Source organism: Peromyscus leucopus, chromosome 7, assembly GCF_004664715.2.
Source record: "Peromyscus leucopus breed LL Stock chromosome 7, UCI_PerLeu_2.1, whole genome shotgun sequence".
Taxonomy (NCBI): Eukaryota; Metazoa; Chordata; class Mammalia; order Rodentia; family Cricetidae; genus Peromyscus; species Peromyscus leucopus.
In genome coordinates this window covers 94,021,719-94,046,279 of record NC_051069.1, presented here as the reverse complement: position 1 = coordinate 94,046,279, position 24,561 = coordinate 94,021,719, and the positions used below count along the sequence as shown (strand labels likewise).

Sequence of the window (24,561 nt, the reverse complement as noted above, 5' to 3'; positions counted from 1 at the left end):
AGGAGCCTATTGAGATTAGTGGGAGGGAAAGAGGAGGAAAGGGATAAGAAAGGTCAAAGTACACTGGATGCAGGTGTGGAAATGTCATAATGAAATGCATTTTTCTGTACAAATGATATGGACTGAGAGGAGAAATGAGGCCTGATCACCAGTAGATATACAAAAATGGCCGTGGAAGCCTTTTTTTGTAATGACTAATGCACTCTTAAGTCTTTGTCTACAATGAAATTATTAAATAATTGTTGTATCATTATATAGTGAAATACTAGCCTGTAATAAAAAAATAACACCATATTTAACAATGTATGATCTGAACGAATCTCAAATATACAATGTGTGTTATGAAAGAAGATGGATGTAGATGGGTGCACACTGTTGTGTGATTATTCAAATCCAAGTTCAAACCATGATGCATCCACTTGATGCTGAGTCACAATAGAGATTACCCTTGGTAGTTTACTCTAGGTGACTCAAAGAAATGATCTGGGATACTGAAATTGTTCTGTGTGTAGAATAGGGCTGAGGACTACATGGGCGAGATAGATGCACAAATATATTAAGCTCAGGGTTTATGCACTTCAGGGTTAGTCACAGGAAATTACAGTGTCAAGAAAAGTAGATGTATACTCTATAGGAGGTCAGAAGAAGTGTCATTCTATTTGAGACAATTAAGAAGGCTTCTTGAAAGAAGTGGTGTTTAATTTGACCCAGGGAAGGTTTGGAGTGAACGATGGACCAAGGACTTTCCAGGTTTAAGGAACAGAGTGAGGAGAGGCACAGAGGTTGGAAAAGAATCCATTTGAGTGAATGGTGAATGGTTCTGTTGGGAAGCTTTTGAGGTGAGGGTTTGAATGGAGATATGGGCAGAGGGAAGTTGAGGTCAAAAGGGGCCTTATTTTGTAGCATGGATGGTAGATTTGGTAAGAGCCTTAGTGAAGCTATGTGACCAGAGCTTGCTTCAGTAAGATCAGATGATAACTGATGGAAGAGAGGCAGGGTGGGACGGGGGGTGGGGGGTGGGAGAGAAAGAGAGAGAGGAGAGAGACAGAGACACAGAGAGAGACAGAGACAGACAGAGAGAGACAAAGAAAGACAGAGACAGAGAGCTGAGTTATTAGTCATAAGCTTTCTATACTGTCCACGTATCATGTTATGAGACTGGAGGTAAGCGGGCAGTGGCAGAGATTTGGGGAGGATTATAATGAACTTGGTGAGCTGCAATGACTGAACTTGAAGTGAAGTAGGTATGTTAACCATGACAGGAGGGCAAGGCTAGGGGCTTGGGCTGGTGGTAAAACACTCGTCTTCCATTTGTAAGGACCCCCAGGGTTGTGGGAGGTGCTTATCAAAGATAAACTTGAGGTTTGGGGTCTGGGAAGGTGAGAGGGAAAACAGATTGGAAACAATTGGGTTGAGGTTAATTGTGACTGTGGCAGATAGAGTATGGAGAGAGGAGGGATGAGAGAAATGAGTCTTGGGGAAGCACCAGGGCTTGTATTTGTGTATTCCTACAGCATCCAAGACTAGGGCATAGTTTGCTTAGAAGGTACAGTGGTCTGAATGAGAGTGGCCCTCATAGGCTCATATATTTGAATGCTTGGTCCCCAGTTGGTGGAACTTTTTGGGAGGGATTATGAGGTGTGGCCTTGTTGGAGCAGGTGTGTCACTGGAAGTGGGCGCTGAGGTTTCAAAATTCCCAATTAACTCTCTCTGCTTCATGATTGTGAGATGTGAGCTCTCAGCTACTGGCCCAGCACCATGCTCACCTGCCCGCTGCCATGCTCCCCATTATGATGGTCATGGACTCTAACCCCTTGGAACTGTGATTCCCATTTAAATGCTTTCTTTAGTAAGTTGCCTTGCTCATGGAATCTTACCATAGCAATACGAAAGTAACTGACAGGAGGTGAGCTCGGGAAGCAGAAGCCAGTGTGTAGGGAGACAAGAGAGGAAAGAGAAAAGCATCCAGTGAACTGCTAAGCTGCTGGGGCGGTTGTTGGAGGGACACAGAGGTACCAGTGCATGGCTGAGCTGCTGATGCAGTTGTTGGAGGGACACAGAGGCACCAGTGCATGGCTGAGCTGCTGATGCAGTTGGTGCAGGGACACGGAGGCACTAGTGCATGGCTGAGCTGCTGATGCATTTGTTGCAGGGACACAGAGGCACTAGTGCATGGCTGAGCTGCTGATGCAGTTGGTGCAGGGACACAGAGGCACCAGTGCATGGCTGAGCTGCTGGGGCTGGGCGCTTGGTAGAGGGACATAGAGGCAGGACTCTTCCATGCCTAGTTTAGGTTTTGGATTCCTCTTTGTGCATTTTTTTTTCAGGAAATTGTTCATAAATTCTTGACTATGTGTAACTCTTATTTCTAACATTACTTATGAATTCCCTCTTGAATTACTTTATAGTTTTGGAAATTTTGCTTTGAATGGGAAAGACAAATAGCTCCATCTGAATCCAGTCTCCAGAAGGCTTTGTTTTTGTGGTTTTTGGCTGTTAGTGAACTGAACACAGGGCCTTGCTAGACAAGTACTCTACTATGGAGCGACATTCTTAGTCCTTAGGGTCATTTTTGCTTGTTAGAGACTGGGTTTCCTTGTGTAGCCCAGGCTAGCCTCAAACTTCCATTTCCTAAGTGGTAGGGTTGTAGATATGTGCCATCGCCCCTGTCTTCAGTTTGGCTTTTAAATGAGGCAATGTTGTGTAAATTTTCCAGTTCATTAATATACAGTACACTCTTTTCCCTTGTTAGTTTTCAATATTTGATTAATTATAGGCCTAAGATGTTTCCTTTAGAAAATAACCTTAATTGTCTTTTTAAAAAATGAGTACAATCCTAATGGATTTTTGTTAAGCATAAGACATAAACAACTAAAAATTGTGACGTTAGAAGCCCAGAAGACTCATAGTCCAGTAAAAGCTGCCTTTAGACAGTGGAGCTCAAGCTTATTCCTACTGAAGGTAATCGGGCTGCTCATGTTACACATTGGTAGCTGAGGGATGTGAGAGATCCTACAAGTCCTCTCTCTCTGCTCATCCTCGCACCCAAGCCCGGGGAACAGCTCCTAACTAGACCTTGCTTTGCTCCTGGCTGAGGGAAGGCAAGGGTGAGTTAGTGTAGCATTCATCACTCCTCAAACAGAGTGACTGTCTGCTCAAGTCCGATGACCACAGCAAGTCACATGGCCAACTTCAGTGGCAGAGAGGTGGAGATGCCCTTACCTCCTCCCCAAAGAGATACTCACTGCAAGGCAGAAAACATTTGAATATTTAGGAACAAGTACACAGTACATATGTACACGATATTTTTCTCGGCTTTGACCTTACTACTTTCCAGTTGTCGCCAATTAAAAATGGGTCTGTGGAAGTTATTCCAGCTTCACACATGTTCTGTAGTATCTATTAGTGTATTTTGAAAAGTACATAGATTGCTTACATGTTAATCTGGAGGATCATATTGGAAACATTGTGATATACCCATGTGAGGGGTTAGGCATAGTGCCTTTGTAGCCAATGCCTTGCAAAATAGTTCAGTGCAGATGTTGGTTATTTTCTGTCCACTGGAGTGAACAATGGGATGTCCAGTTTAAAATGCTGCTTTTGGTGGTCTATGAGAATCTATCTGTGTGAAGTCAGTTTTCTTCCTCATTGTGAGTGGGCATTGTGCTACCCACTGAAGGAAGGAGAAAAGACCCCCCCCCTTCCCTGCTTATAAATCCCCCTTAGATAGGGATTTATATGCTCGCTCCCCTGGGGCTCAGGCCTTCAGATTTAGACTGACACCTGGCTTTCCTGGGCTGCTAGCCTGCTGATGCAGGTGAAGGAGCCTTCTGAGACACAAGTGCACAAGTCAGTTCTCAGTCCTAAGTCCTGTATTTGGTTTCATTTTTGTGGAGAATATTGACAAATACAGTCTTCTAGAGAAGACAGAGATAGTGGTAGGTGTATTAAGAGGAGGCAGGGAACAGAAGAAAGGAAAACTTGGCTCCCTCCTTTGGAACATTCCTGTACTATGTTTTAATTTAGTTTTTTTTTTAATTTAGAATACTTGGAGTCTGTAGCATATGGCAGGCACATAAATGAAACTGTTAAAGCCTAAGAATATCCACAGTTCACTCAGCTGTCTTTGAGAATGCTTCACAAACCTCCTTCCTGATGGGGTGTGGAGCTTATTAGCCCTTGTTTCTTGAGGGAAAGATGAGCAGCCCCTCCTGGTGTGCACAGCCTTGGTGCTCTTGAAATATTGCTGACGCTTGTGTTAGTGTGCATCCCTGGTGTGGGAGAGACAGGCTGGTACTTCCCCTGAGGTGGCTTTGGCATCACCTAGCTACCCACACTTTTCTCAGCCAGCTTGCAAAAATGTTGTAATAAGGTATTTAAATGGGTCTCTGAAGAGTGGTATGGAGAGCTCGTTTCCTGGGGAAGGTACCTGCTTGGGAATCCTTGTCAGCGTGTTTGGCTGAGGAAGGAGGTATCCTACCCCAGTCTGGGGGATGGGAATACTGAGGTGAGCTGTGGTGTCTGGTTTTTCTTGAACTCGTACTTTCCCCCATTCCCCCATCTTGAAGATGTCGGGTGGTCAGTTCCTGTCAGTGCATTTCCACACCAAGTCTAGACTTCTGGGGTGTTGGCCATAGCCAGGAAGTTTTAGAAGGACCTAATCTCCATCTCCTGGCTCCAACACAGAGGCTCATCACAGATGAGGAAAGTCAAGCAGGTGCCTTTGACTTCAGGATGGGGTCACATGGCAGAGAAAAGAACAGGGGCTTCCCAGACTGAGCATCATCATCTAAGAGTCATTGGTTGGATGGGGGGTGGGGCCTCTGGGAAGGAGGGTTTGCAGGTCACTGTGAGAGCCTGCCAGGTAGAGGTAGACCTGCAGGGAGGGAGCTAAGGTGTCCGGCACTATTTACATAGGGTCTAGGGAGATGGAGACTAAGTCCTCTGTGCCCTTTCCCTATGTCTGCCTTATGCTGGCGCCCTGCCTCTATAGGCTACTCTTCAACCCAGGAAAAGACCCGGAGGCTGGGAAAGAATAGTCTGATGGGGAGATGGAGGTGGGAGTCCTAAGATGAATTTTACCACAAACAAGCAGTTTCTGAATCTTTACACAGCATTTGGGGGCCATTGACCAGAAAGGAGAGGATGGTTTCACTTCCGTAGATAAGGGGTGGGGTAGTGGATGGGGAACTATTAGAGATACTTTGGGATTTCTAGAGAAAGATTTAAACAGTCTGAACTGTTTGTCACCTTGTTATTTCCTGGATTTTAAAAATGTATTTTAAAGGGATTGCTGTTAGCCCAGTATATGGTAAGACATTTTATTGCAGGATGCATTTTACTTACTGTAACTATAAAGTCAGTAAATCACAATTTTACAGTTCCCCAATAGCTTGACAGCTGGCCTATTACACAAAACTTCTTACTCCATCACAGAGACAGTCCATTGTGTTTTAAAATTGGTGTTCTAGCGTAGTCTGTGCCTTGGTCTTGAAATGCATAATGCTAATCTACATATTTTCAAGTCTTTGTATGTGAGGGATAATAACATATTCCTATTTGTCACACGTCTTCTGCTTGTCCAGTTGTCACCAGACAGCTTTCTTATGTATGCTTTACTTATCCTAATGTCACATCAGCCAGTCCTCTGGCATGTCCCCAGTTCATTATCACAAAGCCAAACCCTTAGACTCTCTGGCTCCTTGCATGCTTACAGCTCCAAGAGACAAGACTGTCTCCTTGGATCTAGAATCAATAGGGCCAGCATGAAGAGACTCAGCTGAAGATTGCTTTAATTGCAAGTAACAGAAGTATCTCAATCAATAGAAAGGATTCATTATTTTGCTTTCCAGGAGGTCAGTTCAGGATTTGGTTAACTGAGGTGACCTCAGCAATGTCCTCTGGCATTCAGGTTCTTTCTGCCTCTGTTGTCTGGCTGGTGTGGTCAGGCTTGTTCTCTTGCAGTTATCAGGTTGGCTGAAACACTTCCATGTGCTATACCTTGTTATAATAACCAAGATCCAGATCTCTTCTTCTCTTTCTTCTCTTCTCTTCTTCTCTTCTCTCCTCTCCTCTCCTCTCTTCTCCTCTCCTCTTCCCCTCCCCTCCCTCCCCTCCTCTCCTCTCTCTCTCTTACACACACACACACACACACACACACACGCACACGCACACGCACACGCACACGCACACGCACACGCACACACATACACACACACACACACTATTCATCTTATCTTTTATAGGAACAGAGACATATCATCTACAAGCTTCTGTTGTGTGACTTCTTGAGGAGACATGAACAAATATCTACCGCAGTTAGTGAACATCTGAGTTTATTGGGATTACTAACAACATCATGGGTGACTAAAAGACAGCTGCATCGTCCTAAAGCCTACTCAATGTGCACATCGACTCACAAAGGCTGTGTCCCTGCAGCTTGCTACACAGCTTGCAGACAGCTCCCCTGAAGGAGTCTTTCCAGCATGTGCACACTGCATTGTGTGACCTTGGGGCAGGGAGTCTTCTCTTTTTCTTATAGGTCTGTTAGCTTCCTGAGTCTGTGACCACCTTCCTTCTGTTAGGAAGGAATGTTTAAGTTTGGAGGAAATAGTTGTAAAGCAGCTTCTAGCAGCTTCCCTTGTGTCTCATTGGTGTTACAAAATGTTTCAAAGGGGGAAAAATATTATTAGATCGTTTTCCAGTGCAGTGCCAAACTTGATTTTCCAATGTTCTAACTTTTGCACACTAATCCAGTAATTTCAATAGGTCAATCATTCATGGATTTCCTTTTGGAGCTTTTTGCTGTTGTTCATTTATTTTGCTTTTGGCCAGTTGGTCTTGTCACCTAGTATTCCTGGTAGTTTTGAGTGACTGAAGAATATAGGTGAGTTATTAAGAGATACTGGGTGATGTTAATCTCCTCTACAGCTGGTGGTTACATCAGAGGCAGATCACCTTGCTCTAGTCAAGGACTGGGCTAGGTTAAAGATGGATTTTAATGTCCTGGAGGGTCGACTTCTAGTGTGTAACGCTCTCTACCTCACCTTGTTGGTTTGGTTTCTGTTGCTATGACAAAATACTCCAACAAAAGCAACTTAGGGGAGAAACTGTTTGCTTCATCTCACAGTCCCGGGGCACAGTTCGTCATCACAGGAAGTCAGAGTAGCAGAGCTTAAGGGAGCTGGCCAGTTACATCCATAAAAAAGAACAAATAATTCGTTCATGTCACGCTCAGACCACTCTAATCTTGTTATTCATTCAAGGGCTAGCCTCTGAAATGATGTCACCTAAAGTCTGGCTGGGTCTTCTTCCCATTTAAGCTAGTTAGGAAAATCCCTCACAGGCATGCCCACAGGCCAACCTAATCAGGACAGTTCCCCTTTGAGAATACCTTCCCTGGTTGATTCTAGATTTTTGTCAAGTTGACTGACAATTTAAACAAAGCACACCTCCCTACCTTTACCCTGTTCCTGTTTTCTCCCTTCCTAGCCTCTCCCCTCCCCTCCCCTCCACTTTCATCTTCTCACCTCTTCTTTTTCACACCTTCCTACACTCCCTTTCTTCATTTATCTTTTTATTTGTTGAGATGAAATCTTGCAATGTTGTGTAGGCCACCCTCTAGCTCATGGTCCTCCTGTCTCAACTTCCCAGAGTAGCTGGGTCCAACTTCTAGTTTAATTTTATCTCTTAGGGTTTCTCATCTGCCTTGTGCCCATACCATACATTAACAGTTTTCTGCATTCCCTGCTAGAGTGGTACATTTACTACAGCCAGTGAGCCTGCATGACATTATCACTTGTCTTAGTCACTGTTCTGTTGCTATGAAGAGACACCATGACTAAGGCAATTCTTATAAAAGAAGGCATTTAATTGTGGGCTTGCTTACAGTTGAGAAGCTTAGTCCATTATCATCAATGTAGAGAGCATGGCAGCAGGCAGGCTTGGTGCTGGAGAGGTCACTTATAGCTATATCCTGACCCATAAGCAGAGAGAGAGAGAGGAAAGAGAGAGAGAGAGAGAGAGAGAGAGAGAGAGAGAGAGAGAGAGAGAGAGAGAGAGAGAGAGAGAGGAGAAGAGAGAAGAGAGAGAGAAGAGGAAAGAGGAGCGAGAGAGGAGAGAGGGAGAGAGAGGAGAGAGACTGGGATGGGCTTTTGAAACCTCAAAGTCCACCCCCAGCAACACATTTCCTCCAGCAAGGCCATACCTCATAATACTTCTAATCTTAACAAAGAGTTCCACTCCCTGGTGACTAAGCATTCAAGTATATGAGCCTATGGGGGCCATTTTTATTCAAACCACCACCCCACTCAAAGTCCATAGTTTACACAGGGCTCATTCTTGATGTTGTATGGGGACTGGAAGACACATGATGGCATGAATGCATCAAACTGAAGCAGGTTTTGGCGCCCAAATCCTTTAGGCTCTATTAACTCAGTCTTCCTTCTCCTTAGCCTCTGACAGCCACTGTTGTTTTTATCATCTTCATTATTTTGCCTTTTTCTTAGTGTCACATTGTTGGAATCATATGCTGTGTAGGCTTCTTAGACTGGCTTCTTTCACTTTGCAGTATGTGTTTAGTTTCTACCAGGTGGTTTCCTGACTTAATAGCTTATTTCTTGTTAGCACTGAATGACACTCCATTGTCCAGATGTGTCAGTTGACTTGACCATTTATTTACTGAAGAACATCGAATTTGCCTCCATGCTTCAGCAATTGTGAATACAGCTAATCATGGGAGGTGTGGTGTGGATCTAAGATTTAACCCCATTGAACACACTGTTCTATGTTCAATGGGGTTAAGCCAAGACATAGGATTTAATCCTCAGGTTCTAATTTCAGTGGTCACATTTTCCCTTACAAGTTCTGTTTGGCAATTTCCTTCATCAACACCATCTCTTTGGTGCTTCTACTTCAAGTTTCCTCTTATTTCCTTTGTGATTTTAAGCATTTAAAATGCACTTAGAGTCTGTATCTTATTTGGTTGTCTGAAAAACCCAGGCATCTGATACCGTTGTATATTTCTGCTGATTCTTAGTCTACATTTGCTTCTGCCAGATGAGCAAAGAGGATGTTAACAATTGAACATTCAGTTCTGTTCTTTGGGCTCAGGGTGTCCATGACCACCCAGCTGGTGCATATCTGAATCTCCAGTTTGAGTGAGTGTTGTCCATCACTCAGATTATGAACTTTCTTTCTGAACACACACAGGCATGCTTCTTAGGCCACATAGTCACTGTCTGGTGTGTGTGTGTGTGTGTGTGTGTGTGTGTGTGTGTGTGTGTGTGTGTGTGTGTTTGGGGGGGGTTCTGCATTTATGGATGTGTACTAGCACCATCTGACCCATTACACAGACTTTATGTCTTCTGCTCTGACCGTTATAGACAGCCCACAGCTTTCTGAGACCACTACATCCTCAAAGGCTGCCTAGGTTTAGGGGTCAACACCTACTGTCCACTCTATTTTCAGTTTCTTTTCATATTAAATCCCCAGGAGATTGGCTGCATCATGAGCTCAGCTCATGAGTGCCTATTTGTAAACTTTGTTTAGCATTTGGGAACCTCTATAGGACAAGATTTTCATGTTATCCTGGTTCTCTCAAATTCAGAAATAGAAATCTTAATGGACATCTCACACACTGCTGGCTTAATACAAGACTCAATAAGTATTTGCCAATATCATTGTCAGTATTGTTGCTTTCACAACATGTGAACAGTTTGGTAATAACATATTGTAAAATTTTGGGATAACTTGCCTGTCAACCCAGGGTATGGTACTGGATAAGGTGTAACGTATACTGCACTACAAAAACAGTAGACAGCCAGGCCTACACAGAGAGTTCTGGACCAACCTGAGCTATGAGACCTTACTTCAACCTTATCCCAACAGCCATGAAGCAAAACCAATCAACCAAAACCCACAACACAATCTGACCCTTTGAAACACTTGTAAAAAGCAAGACGGCATGTTCCTTCCCCTCTCAAACCTCCCGTTTGTGAAGTCTTCTTCCTTGGAGAAATGAGTACTGTTCTTGGCTTTGCAGCCTTTAAGCAATGGAAGCTGGATCTGTGGAAGGGCATGTTTACTCCCCATATACAACTACACCCTTGATTGCAGATCTGGTTTAGTTTCCTATTTTATATGAGGTTTTATCATCTCTCCCCACCCCCTCATAGGAGGATACTCCATCGCGACTTGAAATCAAAGAATATCTTTCTGAAAAATAATCAACTTAAAATCGGTAAGATGTTTCAAATGCGTGCTCTAAAGCTACAAGCAAGCTTATCCTAGATGCAGCCACAGCAAGCTGAAGTGCATAGTTCAAGCTAGTGCTGAAGTCATCCAGCCCTGGCTTCTGTAACCTTTGCAAATATTTGTTCTTACCTAGATGAGACCAACAAATCCCAGTTATTTTGTTTGTGATGATCTGATCTAAACTGAAGTATAAAACACTTGCTACATGGCTGGTTGATTTAAAAGGCATGCTTTGCAATCCTGCTCTTTATCAGGCACTTTGTAAGCAGTTGACTTGTTTTGCTGGCTTCATTAATTGCTGGGGGTTCCTCACTTACTTAAACGTTTTATGATTTTTTATGTGTATGAGCATTATGCCTGCATATATGTTGTGTACCACATGTATGCAGTACCCACTGAGGCCAGAAGGGAGCATCGGATCCCCTGGAACTATATATAGTTGCAGCTTGGTTGTGAACTGTGGGTGCTGTGGATTGAACCTGGGTCCTCTGGAAGAGCAGCCAATGAGTGCTCTTAACTGTTGAGCCGTCTCCATCCCCCACTCACTTTCTTTAGTACAATCTGTGAACAGTGACCATACATAATTTAAATGCTGCTATAATGGCTTTATTAATATTTAATTCTTTGGAACTATGTCTCCATTCAAATAGTTACTCAATTGTCTAAGCATCACATAGGAAATTCTTATGGAGGAAAAGAATGCAGGTTGTGACTAACTAGAGAAGTCAGTGGATTCAAATTTTATTTGTATATTCATGATTAGTTCAAATCTTAAGAATTTTCCCTTTGTTCTAAATTAATATCAAATTCTTCTCCCTGCAGGTGAATTTTCATGTCTTCATATTCAGTCCTTCTAGAATCCTTCTGTTAGTTATTATCATACTTCAAGTAGCTTAATAGCGGGTTATTCTAGTTTTTTTTTTATAATTCTAGAAATAAGGAATCTGAGGTTGTACACTTCTCTCTCCTTGTTCAGTCTTCTTCTTCCTGTAAAGCATGCATGTTTAAAGCTAGTGATCACCATTATGTAATTTAAAATGTCACCTTCCTTTTCCCTTAAAATAGCACGAGGCACTGTGTAATATATGGTGAAGTGAAATCAATTTTAGTTCTTAATTTCCAGTGATGGTTTTTGTTTGTTTAAACTATTTACACAAACTAACCACAATTTCCCAGGGGATTTTGGAGTTTCTCGACTGCTGATGGGATCGTGTGAGCTGGCTACAACTTTGACTGGGACTCCCTATTACATGAGTCCTGAGGCCCTGAAGCACCAAGGCTATGATGCCAAGTCTGACATCTGGTGAGTAGGTGGTGGCCAGCCCCAGGGACATCTCTCTGCATTTTGTTTTGAAGTTCATCGGCTTACTCCATCCACTCCCTATGCCCCTTTGGGCACTCGAGGTGTTCTGTGGCCAGAGGGCGATGAGGGCTTGGAGCTTGTTATACTCTGTGAAATTCATTTCAAAGACTCTCTCTATTCGTAGATGAGTCGGCTGGTTTGGATTCTGTCATTCCTGAACCACAGGGGAAAGTTCTTAATGTGGCAGAGACATTAAATTTTGATGTGCTTCGGCTAGCCTATTAAATAAAGCATTTGTCGTCCTAAAGACTGTGCTTTATTTTATTTTAAGGTTAACTCCCAGCTCTGTGGGGAATATGCTGCTTTTCTGCATTTTAAAAGAATTTTACTAAAGATACTGGATTTACGGGTAACCTACATTTACCATTTCCTGAGTTTTCAGTGATAGAGACATCTGTGATGTTTCAGTTCCATGGCACTGTTGGACCAGGCAGAGCCAGGTAGGAAAATGCCTCAGTCTGTCCCACTGTTAGCAGCAGGCCCTGTCCAGGGAGTGTTGCTGTACTTTGAAGGGGGCTTACATAATTTTCAGCATCCAAGGGTTGAAGGACAATCTAGCTGAGTGCTTGTTAATTAAGTAAATAATTATTGTATGCAAATCAACACTAAGTAGTTCTGGACCTTCAAAGATGAGCAATGTGAAAGACATGCCCACTTCTGTTTTCTAAAGATGATGAGGCAGAAAATGACCTTTTGTGTGGTTAGGGGGAAATGAACCACCACAGAGCAGCTGGCTTAGGGCCCTTAAGAGTCTGTTTACTTTGGTGCCACCCACAGGAAGAGACCTGTCAAGATTTGCTCTGGCTCCGACCTTCCACACAAGTCTCATCCCTTGATTTCAGTCTCATGGTTGTTTGTTTTGGGGTTTGAGTCTTTTGTCCTAGAGGTCCATTCCAGTTCACCCATCACTGTCCTCCCCATGTGCGCCCCACACCAGAGGAGAAAGAAAGCTTAAACAAAAAGCAGAAAGCAAAACCTGCCAAGGAATGCCATCGGGAGCACCTTTCTTCACATTGTTTAATCGAGCACACATTTCCTCCCTAGCACCGCGCAGTGACCTGGATGGAAAAGCACAAATGCTTGGCTCTTGCTCCTTGTGAAAAACTTTGCTCATTTGGTGATTCCTTTTCCAGGTCAAAGGTAGCAATCCTGGGCTTTGCAATGGCTATTAATTACCTACCCATCTCTCTCTTCATGATTAATTTTAAAAATATTATGGATTTTAAAAATAGATTCAAATAGGGTTGGAGGGAGGATGGGAGAGAGGAACTGGGAAGGGAGGATGGGGGAGGCTATAGCTGGGATGTAAAATAAATAGATGAATAAAAAATAGATTAAAATATAAATGTTCCCATGACTTATGATTATGTTATCTTAAGTTATTGCAAGCATGCCATTTGATTAAAAGCAGATAAGTTCAGAAAGCCATTGTTTAAGTTTCAGGATTGATGTGTGGCAATATACCTGATCCCTTTAGATAGGACATCCACATCTATTTGCCAGATCAGAAGGACAACTCCCAGGAAATGGAGGCAATAGAACCCTGGGAGAAACAAAGCCACTTCTTCACTTTATCTGTGCCCAATGCACTTGTTTATAGATTGTCCTTGTACCAAATGGGGAATTATAAGAACTATCAAGCAGTATCCCTGTGGTGTTTTGTGGCTACAAAAATACCTGACACATACAAAATCTATTCAGCATTTGATCAGCTCCCCTACTGTGATTATAAACTACTCAGCAAGTATGGGCTGAGAATGTATCATCTTGACCTCAAATAACCACTTTATTATGAATTTAGTAATTACTTTGCTTGTATCTAAATCAAAACAGGCTTATCTAGTAATGAAATTTCGGCTGCCAAGCCTGAAGTGGAAGAAATATCGGAGAACTATTAATTATAGTGGCAGATAGAGAAGTGTGACAAGTGATCTTAGGGAGACACTCAGGAAAATTAGATTGCATGAGCTGAGAACCCATCTCAGCCTTGGAGTGGGTAGCATCTATATACTGTGGAATATTTTCTTGGGATTGGGAATACATATGAATAATTTATAGATGCTTTGCTTTAGCACAAATAGTGGGACATACTATATTTATAGAGCTTAAAAGGAATTAGTCAAATACTAGTTACATTTTCATCTGTTAACATTTGCTCATATGCAACCTTACCTTCCTTCTGTAATCTGTTAGACCTTCCTTGGTTTGATTATTTATAGCATTCAAGTACAGGAAGTTGCTCTCAAAAGATGACTTGGTTCCAAAAGTTGAAAAGCAGTTATTTGGAAAGTTACAATAATAAAGGTCACCAAGGAGAGTGCTTTGAACCCAACTGATGTGTGTGTTTGCTAAAATCTGTTTTTTTCCCCATGGGAGAAATATAAATATGACTTGTGTTCCTTGACTGGTTCTTCAAGTTGATTCAACTATGAATAGTTAGCACCTAGTCTTCAGATGAAAAAGGACAGTGTTTTAGGGGTGATGGTCCTATATCTTACTGTCAATCTTATTTCCCTTAGGAGAGTCAGCTAGGCTGCTCTCTGGTATGGGGCCCTGTGTTTGTTGGGTGTTTTTACATGGGAAGAATGGTGGTAGGAATCACACTGGTGGAGTCCAGTTCATGCTTAATTATGGACCCAGGCTTTCGGGATCTCAGAAGGAAAGCTTAGCTATATAGGTGGACTGAAACATAGAGGGATCAGCACCCACCTGTTCTGCCTGGCCCATGGACATGTCCTCACTGGAGAACAGTAGTCACACCAGGGCCCGCTCCCTTAGAGGGCACTCCCAACCCAACAGCCTGCTTTTGAACCTATACAGGAACTGCTTGGGTTAAGGGCAAGTGAAATGGGCCTTTAGTACCAGAGTTTTCTTCCAAGCAGCTCATAAGGCTGGGGGATGTCAGCTGCTGCCATGGGAGCTGCTCCCAATTTAGCTTATGTGTCTGCTTTTTAAAAAAAATATATATTTTTTTTATTAAAAATTCTCTTTCCTTTTGCATACCAATCCCTGTTCCCCCTCCCTCCTCTTCTCTGCCCCCCCACTCCCATTCTACCCCATGCCCTCCACATAGAGGGTAAGATCTCCCTTGGGTAGTCAACACAGGCTGGCATACCAGGGTGGGGCCTTACTCAGCCTTGATGCAGTGGGGAGGGGCTAGGTCCAGCCCCAACTTGGTATGCTACTATTTCGTTCACCAGCAAACAAACGGTTCCCCTGTGGTCTGCTTTCTCTTAGAGGGGCTCCAGGTTAAAGTAATCTCTACTCCAAGGCTCCCCCCAGTTTCAAGGTCCAGGCTGTGCCTGAGCAAAGGGTGTTGTCATCGAATGCCAGTGAACTAAGGATCAAAGGCTGTGCTGAACTCATGCTGTGTGAAGGCTTTCACTCAGTCTTTGTTACATTGGCTGAAGCAAGTCACATGTCAACTCCAGTAACAGCAGGGCAGGATGCACTTGTGTGGAGGGTAAAGGAATATGTGGAAAGAACAGTCACCCTCCCAAAGGACCCATTTTGTAAGGATACCAGGCTGGGCTATAGGAAATATACTGGAGGGGGAAGGTTGGAACAGACTAAAGAAAAAGGTAGATTTTCTCTAACCTGGCACATCCTACTACTTCTGATGTTCATTCCATCTTAAAAGAGCCCTGGGAGACCGCATAAAGTGAATAAGGCAGCTGAAGCCATAAGCAGTGGGGGCTGTTGCCAAATCCATCCTTAATGATGTGGATAGCCGTTGGGAATGGAAGGATGCCTATTTTATTTCCAGGACCCATCTCTTCGCCACAGGTGGAGCACTGTCCATGGTCCTTTCCTAGACTGCGGTTTGTATAGAACACTTACGGCTGGCCTCAAGAATATCTCAAGATAAAAACACTGTCTTCGTCTCGCAGCCAGTCTTTCTCATGCTGCTCCTCTTTCTCATTTCACTCTCTCATGGCTGTTGACCTTGGTCTTCCATTGGTCAAATCCCTGTAGAGGACATGGTACCAAGGGGGTCCAGAAGGGCCAGATCATCTTCAAACACTAGAAATTATGCAAGAGAATATTTAGAACTTTTACAAGCAGGAGAAAGTTCACCCAAACCCTATTTTTTTTCTATGATTGTTCTTTAAAACATATACATTGGGAGGATATGGTAGAAAAAATGGCTACTTTTTCCTGATCACAGTCACCAAATTTCAAGTGCTTAGTACCCCCATGTGGCTCTTGTTTGCAGAAATGTTGAGCATTTCACCAGGGAAGAGACTTCTGTCGTGCTGTTATTCACTCAGTTACTTTAGGTTTTATCCCAGTTCTTGTACTCATCCTGCCTTGGGCTTGAGAAGGGCCTCTACTGGTTTCAGCTGCTGGCTAGTCATTCTCTCTGCTCCCTTTACTATCCTCTTTCTTCTTCTCTGTCTTCTGTCTGTCTGTTTCTCTGTTTGTCTCACTGTGTGTCCATCTGTGTGTCTGTGTCTATGTGTCTGTCTCTCTCTGTCTCTCTGTCTCTGTCTCTCCATCTCTCTCTGTCTCTCTCTGTCTCTCTGTCTCTCTGTCTCTCTGTCTGTCTCTCTCTCTGTCTGTCTGTCTGTCTCTCTCTCTCTCTCTCTCTCTCTCTCTCTGTGTGTGTGTGTGTGTGTGTGTGTGTGTGTGTGTGTGTATGCACCAGTAAGCAACCTTGGGTGTCATTCCTCATGTGCCATCCACTTTGTATTTTTAGAGTAGACTGTACCAGCCTCAGGGATCTGTCCATCTCTACTTCCCCAGCATTGGTATTTCAAGCAGGCTTTTCATCACATTTGCTGTTTGTTTATTTGGTTTTGTTTCTGTTGTTGAGATGTGGGTTCTGGCATGATTAAACTCGGGTCTTTGTGTCTACAAAGTAGGCTTTCTACTGCCTGAGCTTTCCCCCAGCCCAGCTGCTGGTCTTAAATGGGCTCATTGTATTCTCTGATCAGCATCTGTTGACTGTGCTTGTGGTCTCAGGCCCTGTAGTCACCCCTCTCTGTCTTCCCTTGGCTTCTCCTCACATAGATGCCACACTCCTCAGGTATTAGCTCAACAGCTTGTCTTCATCTACTTGTACTTTGAAGTTCAAGTTTTCACTTAAGTGCTAAAATCGTGGGACCTGGGACTTCTGCCTTTACTCTCTAGTTTCCCCCTTTTGGGTAGAAACTTGGCAACAATCTAGAAACCATGCTTCCTGTCTAGATGCATCTCCTGGATGCTCAGGGTCAGCTTTTAACCCACCTCTCAGGTGCTGCCTACAGGCACTGGGCATTTGTGAAGCTGTCACAGGAACTCCAGTTCCTGGTGCCCCTGGTAAACTATTGCTATATAACGTGTGTCTGTAGCATTTCAAGTAGCCAGTGTAACCTGTTATGTTTCATCTTTTTTTGAAAATTTTATTTTTTAAATTTAATTATTTATTTTACATCCTGGTTGAAATTTCTCTTTCCTCCTCTCCTCACAATCCTTCTCCCCAACTCCCCTCTGCCCCCCTAATCTTCTCCTCCTCTGTTTCTGTTCAGAAAAGGGCAGGCCTTCCATGGGTATCATCAAAACATGGCATATCAAGTTGGGGTAGGACTAAGCTCCTCCCCTTACATTAAGGCTGGGCAAGGCAATCCAGTATGAGGAATGGATTCTCAAGAGCCAGCCAAAGCATTAGGGACAGCCCCAGCTTCCATTGTTAGGAGTCCTACAAGTATACGAAGCTATACAACTGTCACATGTATGTAGAGGGCCAAGGTCGGTCCTATGCAGGATCCCTGGTTGTTGGTTCAGACTGTGAGTTCCTATGAGCCAGGTTAGTTGTTTCTTGGGTTTTCTTGTGATGTCCTTGACCCCTATGGCTCCTACAATCCTTCTCCCACTCTTCAGCAGGATTCTGGGAGCTTTGCTTAATATTTGGTTGTGGGTCTCTGCATCTGTTTCCATCAATTACTGGATGAAGGCACTTTGGTGACAATTGGGATAGTTATCAATCTGATCACAGGAGATGACCAGTTCAGGCTACATGTCCACTATTGCTAGGAGTCTTAGCTGGGGTCATCCTTGTAGAGTTTCCCTTGCATCAGATTTCTACCTGACCCCCAAATGCTTCACCTTTCCAGTCATCTCTTTCAGTTCTTTCCTCCTCCATCTACCCCACAACCTGATCACTCAAGTTCCCATTCCCACCCACCCCAAGTCCACCCAGGAGATCTCTTCTATTTCCCCTTCCCAGGGAGATCCATATGTACCCCCTTGGGTCCTCCTTGTTACCTAGCCTCTCTAGGTCTATGGATTGTAGCATGGTTATCCTTTACTTTACAGTTAATATCCACTTATGAGTAAGTACATATCATGCTTGTCTTTCTGGGTCTGGGTTACCTCTTATGAGTAAGTACATATCATGCTTGTCTTTCTGGGTCTGGGTTACCTCTTATGAGTAAGTACATATCATGCTTGTCTTTCTGGGTCTGGGTTACCTCACACAGGATGATTTTTTTCTAGTTCCATCTCTTTGCTTTTAAATTTCCTGATGTCATTGTTTTTAACAGCTGAGTAATACTCCATTGTGAAAATGTGCCACATTTTCTTTTTCCATTACTCGGTTGAGGGACATCTAGGTTGTTTCCAGTTTCTCACTATTGCAGATAATGCTGCTATGAACATAGTTGAGCAAGTGTCCTTGTGGTATGATTGAGAATCTTTTGGGTATATGCCCAAGGGTGATATAGCTGGATCTTGAGGTACATTGATTCCCAATGTTCTGGAAAACTGCCATACTGATTTCCAAAGTAGGTGTACAAGTTTGCACTCCCACCAGCAATGGAGGAGTGTTCCCCTTGCTCCACATCTTCTCCAGCATAAGCTGTCATTTGTAATTTTGATCTTAGCCATTCTGACAGGTGTAAGATGAAATAGCAGAATAATTTTGATTTGCATTTCCCCAATGGCTAAGGATATTGAACATTTCTTTAAGTATTTCTCTGCCATTTGAGATTCTTCTGTTGAGAATTCTCTGTTTAGATCTGTATCCCATTTTTAATTGGATTATATTTTTTTTAATGTCTAGTTTCTTGAGTTCTTTATATAATTTGGAGGTCAGCCCTCTGTCAGATGCGGGGTTGGTGAAGTTCTTTTCCCATTCTGTAGGCTGCTGTTTTGTCCTATCAACAGTGTCCCTTGCCTTATAGAAGCTTTTCAGTTTCATGAGGTCCCATTGTCAATCTTAGTGTCTGTGCTACTGGTGTTCTATTCAGAAGTTGTCTTCTATGCTGATGCATTCAAGGCTATTTCCCACTTTCTCTCCTATTATGGTCAGTATAAGTGGATTTATATTGAGTTCTTTGATCCACTTGGACTTGAATTTTGTGAAGGGTAATAGATGGATCTATTTGCATTCTTCTAGATGCCGGCATCCAGTTTGGCCAGAACCATTTGTTGAAGATGTTTTTTTTTCCCCATTGTATAATTTTGGCTTCTTTGTCAAAAATCAGGTGTCCATAGTTGTGTGGATTTATGTCTGGGTCTTCAATTCAATTCTACTGACCCACCTGTTTGTTTTTATGCCAATACCATACTGGGTTTTTTTTTTTTTATTACTATAGCTCTATAGAAGAGCTAGAGGTCAGGGATGGTGACACCTTTGGCAGATCTTCTATTGTACAGGATTGTTTTAGCTATCTTGGATTTTTTGTTTCTCCCTATGAAGTTGAGTATTTTTCTTTTAAGATCTGTAAAGAATTATGATGGAATTTTGATGGGGATTGCATTGAATCTGTAGACTGCTTTTAGTAAGATGGCCATTTTTACTATGTTAATACTACAGATCCATGAACATGGCAGATCTTTCCATCTTCTGATACCTTCTCCATTTTCTTTCTTCAAAGACTTGAAGTTCTTGTGAGGCTACAGTTATTCTGACCCAAACCACACAAAGACTTAACAAAGAAAGAGAATTACAGACCAATTTCCCTCATAAACATTGATACAAAAATACTTGATAAAATGCTCACAAACCAAATCCAAGAAGACATCAAAAAGGATCATCCACCATGATCAAGTGTGCTTCATCCCAGAGATACAGGGATGGTTCAACATATAAAAATCTGTCAATGTAATCCACCATAGAAACAAACGAAATGAAAAAACACCCAACATGATCATCTCATTAGATGCCTAAAAAAGCCTTTGACAAAATCCAGTACCCCTTCATGATACAGGGTTAGAGAGAGATCAGGGATACAAGGAACATTCCTAAACGTAATAAAGGCAATATACAGCAAGTTGACAGCCAACATTAAATGGAGAAAAACTCAAAGTGATTCCACTAGAATGAGGGACAAGACAAGGCTGTCTACTCTCTCCATATGTATTCGATATAGTACTCAAAATTTTAGCTAGAACAATAAGAAAACAAAAGGAGATCAAGGAGATACAAATTGGAAAGGAAGAAGTCAAAGTATCACTATTTGCTGATGACATGATAGTATACATAAGCAACCCCCAACATTCTGCCAGGGAATTTCTACAGCTGATAAACACCTTTAGTGAAGTGGCTGGATGCAAAATTAACTCAGAAAAAATCAGTAGCTCTTTTATATACAAATAATAAAATGGCTGAGAAAGAAATCAGGGAAACAACACCCTTCACAATAGCCACAAACAATATAAAGTATCTTGGGGTAACTCTAACCAATCAAGTGAAAAATCTCTATGTTTTATCTTTTTAAGTTTCATTATGCCTGGGCAGTTTATGCTAATATTAAATTCTAAGAGCTATTTAGGTTATTATACACTAAAGGGAAACCCATTTCTCTTGTATTAACTTTATATTTCATTCTCTATACATTTAACTGTGGTCATTATGTATGCTTTTTTAAATTTAAGTTTTCTTTTTTGAGAATTTGATACATGAGTACTTTATTACATTATTTCCATCCTTGCTGCACCCCCTAACTCCTCCCATGTATCCCTAATCATACTTGGGATTGGTTAATCTATCAGAAGGGTAGTCCTTGGAGAAGATGGATTCTTCCTCTCTCAGTAGCCATTGACTGCTCTTCATATACACACTTTTTAATGAAAACATCCGAATGCCTCTCAATCACATCAGATGGAATAGTGCCTATAAGATGACAAGATTCACCAGCACACTAGATCATGCGTGCTGGGGCACTTCCCTGCTTGAGGGTCTGGCAGATCTTTAAAGGAGTAAATTTAGCTACACAGAGACAAGGCAGCTGTCATTTCATCTGCAGTTCGTTATTAGTCCTGCTTCGGAACCCTCTCTGCAGTTCTGGCAACCTGAACAGATGGCAACTTGGGAGATTTAGGGTGGGGTATGTCTCACATGTACCTGATACCCAGTTTCCCTTTCATTTCGTACAGTGTGATCCCTCAGGATATATTTATTTAACTCTGCATAGTTGGGTGTATTTTGGACAAAAAAGGAATGCAAATCTTAGACTTCTAAGTAAAGTGCAGTTTGTGTGTGTGTGTGTGTGTGTGTGTGTGTGTGTGTGTTTCTTCTGCTTCCCAACACTAGCACTTTCTATCTTTAAAAGGATGGGAATTAGGAGTTAGAAGGTGATATACTAAGTTTCATATACAAATACCTGGTTGGAAATTAGAGAAAATAAAAGCATAGATACATGCAGTTATAGCTATCAGAATAAACAATACAGCTAGGAGATAGGTTTTAAAATATATGACTGGACAATCAAGACATCTTTGACCTCAGATGCCATAGAAGTTTGTTCAGTCACATTGTCTCATATTTCTTTTGCTAGCACCTACTTCTTGAATGTGCTCCGTGGTATTGCAGGTCCCTTCCTACAAGTTCCTGGCTGATAAATGAAGCCTCTGTGCATTCAAGCACAAGCACATAACAGTAGACCAAAGTGACCTGAGTAAATAAAAAACAGGATGCTTGAAATGTAGCTAAGAGGATTTCCATAAAAGAGTATTTACATCAACACTCTCGTGTTACTTAATCAGACTGTAGATCTAATTATTTCATCATCTGTTTAGCAAAATAATTGTAAATTATTTTATAACATTAATAAATTCACCAAGCATAGCTCAGGTGGAGTTAGGTCTCCACAACACCAGGGTTTATTTTATGATGTGTTCGCAGCTCATAGACCTCTAATCCCTGTTTGCTTCTAAGCCGTGCAAAAGCATAGTCCATGCTGATGGCCCTCCTTTCCATTCCCCACAGGGTCTCACACCGTACCCCATGTTTGCCTTGATCAGATGCCCTGTATGCTGTTGCCTAAGGCCTCAGCAATCATTAAAGTTGGATTATAGCTCCATACAAGACCTGAAAGGCTCTGTTGGAGCCAGCCCCGATTTCTAACTCAAGAGCCTATAATGATCTGAAATGCCTGGATAGATGCAGCACTGAGGGGCAGATTGGCATAGAGCTCATGTCTGTGCAGGCAGGCAGGCAGGGCTGCAATCTAGTTCTACTACCTGCAGTATGGGTGGAACCCTGAGCCACTTACCTGACGCAATTGCAATTATAGTAATAGTTGTGAGATCAATTCAGTGAGTTAAAATGTGTAAGGAAGGATTGGGGCAATGGCTCAGGGGATAAAGTGCTTGCTATGCCAGCATGGGCACTCAAGTTCAGATCTCCAGAACCTATGTAAAAAGCTGGGCAATCATGGAGGCCAGCTGTAATCTCCACACTCAGAAGGCAGACAGAGGTGTCCCTGGAGCAAGCCTGCTAGCTAGTCCATCAGATCAGGGAGCTCTGGGTTCAAGTGAGAGACCCTACTTCAATAAACAAAGTGTGGAGCAATTGAGGAAGACACCCCATGTCAACTTTGGGCCTCTACAAGCACTTGTATGCATGTGCACACACGTGTCCACTACCCAAAGACATACACACACACACACACACACACACACACACACACACACACACACACATAGTGTATGTGTGTAACTCTCTCTCTTTCTCTCTGTGTCTGTCTGTCTCTCTCTCTCTCTTTCTCTCTTTGTCTGTGTGTCTGTCTTTCTCTTTCTCTGTGTGTCTGTGTGTCTGTGTGTCTATCTCTCTCTCTCTCTCTCTCTCTCTCTCTGTGTGTGTGTGTGTGTGTGTGTGTGTGTGTGTGTGTAAAGAAAGTAGATTTAGCTCATGGTGACACAATTAAGTTTTCAACTATCAGTTTCATTGGTGTCATGGTTACCATTTCTGTTATTGATAAAGACATTAACCACTCTGATTCCAAGACAGCTCAAGATGTCCTGGGTTAGAGGTTGTGGTGGTTTGAATAAGAATGGCCCCCATAGGCTCATATATTTGATTGATTGGTCATCAGGAAGTGGCACTACTTGAGAGAGATTAGGAAGTGTGGCCTTGTTGGAGGAAGTGTGTCACTGGGGGTGGGCTTTGGGGATTCAAATGCTCAAGTCAGGCCCAGTGTCTTTCTCTGTCTGCTGATCCAGATGTAGAACTTTCAGCTACTCGCCCACCATGTCACCGGCATGCTCCCATGCTTCCTGCATGCTGACAATGGACCAAACCTCTGAACTGTAAGCAAGCTCCAATTAAATGCTTTCCTTTATAAGAGTTGCCATGGTCATGGCATCTCTTCACAGCAATAGAACACTGACCAAGGCAAAGACTGCTGTTCCCACCCAGCCCTTCTGACCTGATAGAGTGAGGTGGGGTTTGTATGGCTTAGTTCTTTCAAACTCTGTCTTTTTTTTTTCTTAAAAACTTTTATTCCTGGCGTAACAAGTACTGATTTGGTCTTGTCAGTTTTTAGTCATTCTAGGAGCATGCAGAATTCCTACCCTGGGGTGCTTATTTGCATTTCTCTGATGTCTAATAATGTAGAACATCTCCTGAGTTTTGATCATTTAGTATCTGTTGAAGATCTTGACCCCACCCCTTCTCTCCCTTTCTTTCTCTCCCTAGCAGCACAGTTTACCTTTGTCTTCCTCAAGGAATTTGCATATGTTATTAGAAAATGGTTCTGTTTTTCTTCCTTCCTCATCTATCTCTCTTCGTTGCCAACACCACGCTCTTACAAGGAAAGAATTACTAAATAAAACTGTTTTGATAGCATTTTCATTTAAATTTAAAGCCATCCTGTCAATTCCTGTGGAAGATTCTAACCACGATTGCATTGGGTCTGTAAATCATTTTAGGAAAAATTGGTGTCTTCCTCTTTACTGAATCTTCCAGTGAGAATGCTTCTACCTTTCCCTCTGCCTCTCTTGGTTTTTGTCCATTAATTTCCATCATTATATCATGACTGACACTGTAGGATCTGACACACCTCTTACTAGGTTTATTTCTAGATATTTGACATTTTGTGATGTTAGTCTAAGTGGCACAATTAATTTCATTTAAAAAGTGCTCTTTTTTTTTTTTTGCCAACATAGAGACAAGAATGACCTTTCTATCTAGCAGGCTTGCTAAGTCCATTTGTTATTTCCAAAGGCTTTTAGAGTCTTTTGGGTTTTGTAAGTACTCAGTCATTTTGACATGATTAATGATAACTTAGTATTCTTAGCTTATCTTAATAATTAATTTTTTTCTAACCTTATTGTCCTAGGCATTCATTTCCTGTAGTATAGGTTAAGGTATATTGATTCTTATCTTGATCCCAATCTTAGTAGGAAATTGTAAAATTTCAGTATTTCACCAATAAGTGTATTTTTTACTATATATTTCAAAGCTCTAAAAACAAGACTAAGGAAATTTCCTCCTTTGTCCATTGTGCTGTGTCTCTTCTTTATGAAACTACAGATGAATGTTGACTTTTGAGAATGAAATGCTTTTTCCCAATGTGTTGGAGCCTAGTCTTTAATGGCAGAGCCATCTCTCCAGCCACTTTTTTTCTAATCTGTTAAGATGGTGTTACAGTTTTTCTTTTGTTTCCTCTAATGAGGCATATTTCATTGATTGACTATTTAAATGCTAGGTCAATACTATATTCCTGAAATAAAAATCA

The 24,561-nt window shown here is 42.2% G+C and overlaps 1 protein-coding gene across 3 annotated transcripts in view; it reads left to right on the top strand.

The window, feature by feature from the left end:
- The window catches only part of Nek11 (NIMA related kinase 11), a 221,000-nt gene that overhangs the window by 59,955 nt on the left and 136,484 nt on the right, over positions 1-24,561 (top strand). For 2 of the 3 annotated variants that reach the window (XM_037207892.1, XM_028869889.2), the window contains exons 5-6: positions 10,176-10,240; positions 11,431-11,557. The exons of the other annotated variant lie outside the window; for it this stretch is intronic. In XM_037207892.1, coding sequence (XP_037063787.1) covers positions 10,176-10,240; positions 11,431-11,557 — 192 coding nt within the window. The remainder of the gene's footprint in view (positions 1-10,175; positions 10,241-11,430; positions 11,558-24,561) is intronic. 3 annotated transcript variants of the gene reach the window in all.